Here is a 3029-nt window from a genome sequence, read left to right as displayed (position 1 = left end):
GAGTAAGAATAATTAGTAATTTATGTTTCCTAGTAAAATGGCTTACATGTCATAAGTAAACATCATCTTTTTGTCCGCCTTTTAGAACAATAATTTCAGTAAGTACTATGTTTATAGTAGATTGAAAAACGTAGGTAAACAAGGTGTTCAGAAACGTCTCCCTAATGAAGTTTTTATAATCTCTTCACGTGTCACAAACTCACGTTTTTATCAGTCTCGCAAGAATAGATGATAATAATAGCTAGATCTTCTCAATAACTAACCACTGTCACAATTTCCTTATTCTTAGCAGGAATTACTTTTCTTGACATGCGCTTGGATATGAATTTTACACACACCCATTCTCTTGTTTGTACAAGTGTTCTTCAGCTTTGAGATGATTTGTAATCACTCAAGAATGCATGAGTTTTCATTTTTTAAGTTTATAAGGCGAGTCAAAGTGAAAGTGCTAGAAAGTAGGTTGCTTAGATATATGAGAAAGAGTGACAAGGAGATCAAGACATCATCAAGAATGTAGGTTGTCTAACATGAAAATATATATGATATATCAGAATCTTGTATTATTATTATGGTATAAAAATTATAATTGGTAGTGAAGTTATTTGTTGTGTTAAGAGCATTCACATCCCATCCCCTATCTATATCCCTATAATTACACTATAAACATTACATTTCTCTTTCCTGTTTAATTAAACAATACTACTTTTTATACTTTTATCATTACAGTTTTCTCTCTCCTATACTTATAACCAATTCAACAAATATTAAAAAATAAATAGGGACAAACTTTGTTTCCCCAAATTTACAAAAAATCACTACATTTCTCTCTCCACTCTATAATTTACACTCACAACCATTTAAAACTCAACCCTATAATTTATCAATCCCCTCACATAATTATGGGGGATGGGTTGTGAATGCTCTACCATCCCCTATCCATATCCCTATAATCACACTATAAACATTACATTTCTCTTTCCTGTTTAATTAAACAATACTACTTTTTATACTTTTATCATTACAGTTTTCTCTCTCCTCTACTAACAACCAATTCAACAAATATTAAAAAATAAATAGGGACAAACTTTGTTTCCCCAAATTTACAAAAAATCACTACATTTCTCTCTCCACTCTATAATTTACACTCACAACCATTTAAAACTCAACCCTATAATTTATCAATCCCCTCACATAATTATGGGGGATGGGTCGTGAATGCTCTACCATCCCCTATCCATATCCTTATAATTACACTATAAACATTACATTTCTCTTTCCTGTTTAATTAAATAATACTACTTTTTATACTTTTATCATTACAGTTTTCTCTCTCCTCTACTCACAACCAATTCAACAAATATTAAAAATAAATAGGGACAAACTTTGTTTCCTCAAATTTACAAAAAATCACTACATTTCTCTCTCCACCATATAATTTACACTCACAACCATTTAAAACTCAACCCTATAATTTATCAATCCCCTCACATAATTAATTATGGGGGATGGGTTGTGAATGCCCTTAGAGCATTCTCAACCCGTTCCCCATCCCTATCTCTAAAATTACACTAAAAACACTACATTTCTCTCTCCTGCTAAATTAAATAATATTTTTTATATTTTTATCTTTACAGTTTTCTCTCTTCTCTACTCACAACCAATCCAACAAATATTAAAAAATAAATAGGGGAAACAATGTTTCCCCAAAGGTTTCCCCAAATTTACACAAAATCACTACATTTCTCTCTCCACCCTATAATTTACACTCACAACCTCACCCTATAATTTGCAAACCTTCCTCACATAAATAAATATAGAGAATGGAATGAGAATACTCTAACTAGACTATAATGTTATAATCTGGGTTAAAAAGAGGTAAATGTGGAATGAGTTAAAAATAAATCTATTGAATAGTTAGCAGGAGGGCATAACCATTTGACTTAGAAGTAATGAATATAATAAGAAAATGAAAGATTAAAAAGTGATTTTGCAAGGGAAACAAGCAAGCAAAGAACCTTTCAGTCACAGTTGCACATCCCTCCAAAATACATTCACATGTCTTTGTTTTGCACCCCAAAGCTATCCATAACTTTTTGAACATCATCACACACACACACACACACACACACACACACACACACACACACTCTTGCTACCAACAACCACCATCCATGGATTCCCATTCACACAGCAATTTCTTTGTCTTGTTGTTGGCGATCACACTAGTCTCAGTCTCTTGTTCACAAGCAGATGCTTCAAAGCACTCCATTCCCATCATCACAGTTGTTGGTGTTGTCTATTGTGATGCCTGTCACAACAACTCTTTCTCCACCCACAGCTACTTCTTACCAGGTTCACTTTCAAGTTCTATTATTATTTATATTTTGAAAAACATATAGTATGTAGTAATGTAATGTATGAAAAGTAAAACAAACAGGGGCTGAGGTAAGGATAGACTGCAAATTCAAAGCAGCATCTCCAAGAACTGCAGAGCAGATAACGTTTTCCGTCAACAGGACCACTAACAGAAACGGAGTGTACAAGCTGGATATACCTTCCGTTGATGGGATTAACTGTGCTAAAGAAGCAGCAGTTGTCAACACCTGCAGGGCGAGCTTGATTAAGAGCACATCTGCCGCATGCAATGTGCCTGCTTTCACAGCTACTTCTAATGAGTTCTCTGTCAAATCTAAACAGGCAAATCTCTGCATTTACACCATGTATGCTTTAAGCTTTACACCCTCTAAGAGAGATCCTGCTATCTGTGGGAACAAGTTGTAATGCCTCTTGCTTTCACATTATTAAATTTAATTAAATCACCATTCTCATTCTGCTCATTTTACACTTTCAATATTATTTTTCTCCATTTTTAATAAATAATGCCTAAAGTAAACTATGATTACAAAACAAGTACTAGTGATGATGTGTGTCCATGTATTCAGCTGTCTTTTATTTGTTAAAAGTCACCCATGTATTGCTACTTTATATGTACTTCTCCAGTTTCATAATCTTGACTACCGACAAAAAAA

At 33.3% G+C, this 3029-nt stretch overlaps 1 protein-coding gene across 1 annotated transcript; it reads left to right on the top strand.

Annotated features, from left to right (window-relative positions):
• The first annotated feature begins 2140 nt into the window (after positions 1-2140).
• Positions 2141-2781, top strand: LOC143616133 (pollen-specific protein-like At4g18596). Its single transcript, XM_077089058.1, has 2 exons — positions 2141-2352; positions 2438-2781. Exons 1-2 carry the CDS (start codon positions 2172-2174, stop codon positions 2779-2781), a joined length of 525 nt encoding a protein of 174 aa, XP_076945173.1. The 5' UTR covers positions 2141-2171.
• The last annotated feature ends 248 nt before the right edge of the window (positions 2782-3029 follow it).

The sequence above is a fragment of the Bidens hawaiensis genome, unplaced genomic scaffold (assembly GCF_021521415.1).
Source record: "Bidens hawaiensis isolate Kalapana, Puna unplaced genomic scaffold, B.hawaiensis_p1.1 tig00045997_1, whole genome shotgun sequence".
Taxonomy (NCBI): Eukaryota; Viridiplantae; Streptophyta; class Magnoliopsida; order Asterales; family Asteraceae; genus Bidens; species Bidens hawaiensis.
This window is presented reverse-complemented; position numbering and strand designations above follow the sequence as displayed.

Coding starts and splice junctions, on each gene's coding strand:
- LOC143616133 (XM_077089058.1), top strand. CDS start 2,172: ATGGATTCCCATTCACACAGCAATTTCTTTGTCTTGTTGTTGGCGATC. Junction 2,353..2,437: donor CCACAGCTACTTCTTACCAG/GTTCACTTTCAA, acceptor TAAAACAAACAG/GGGCTGAGGTAAGGATAGAC.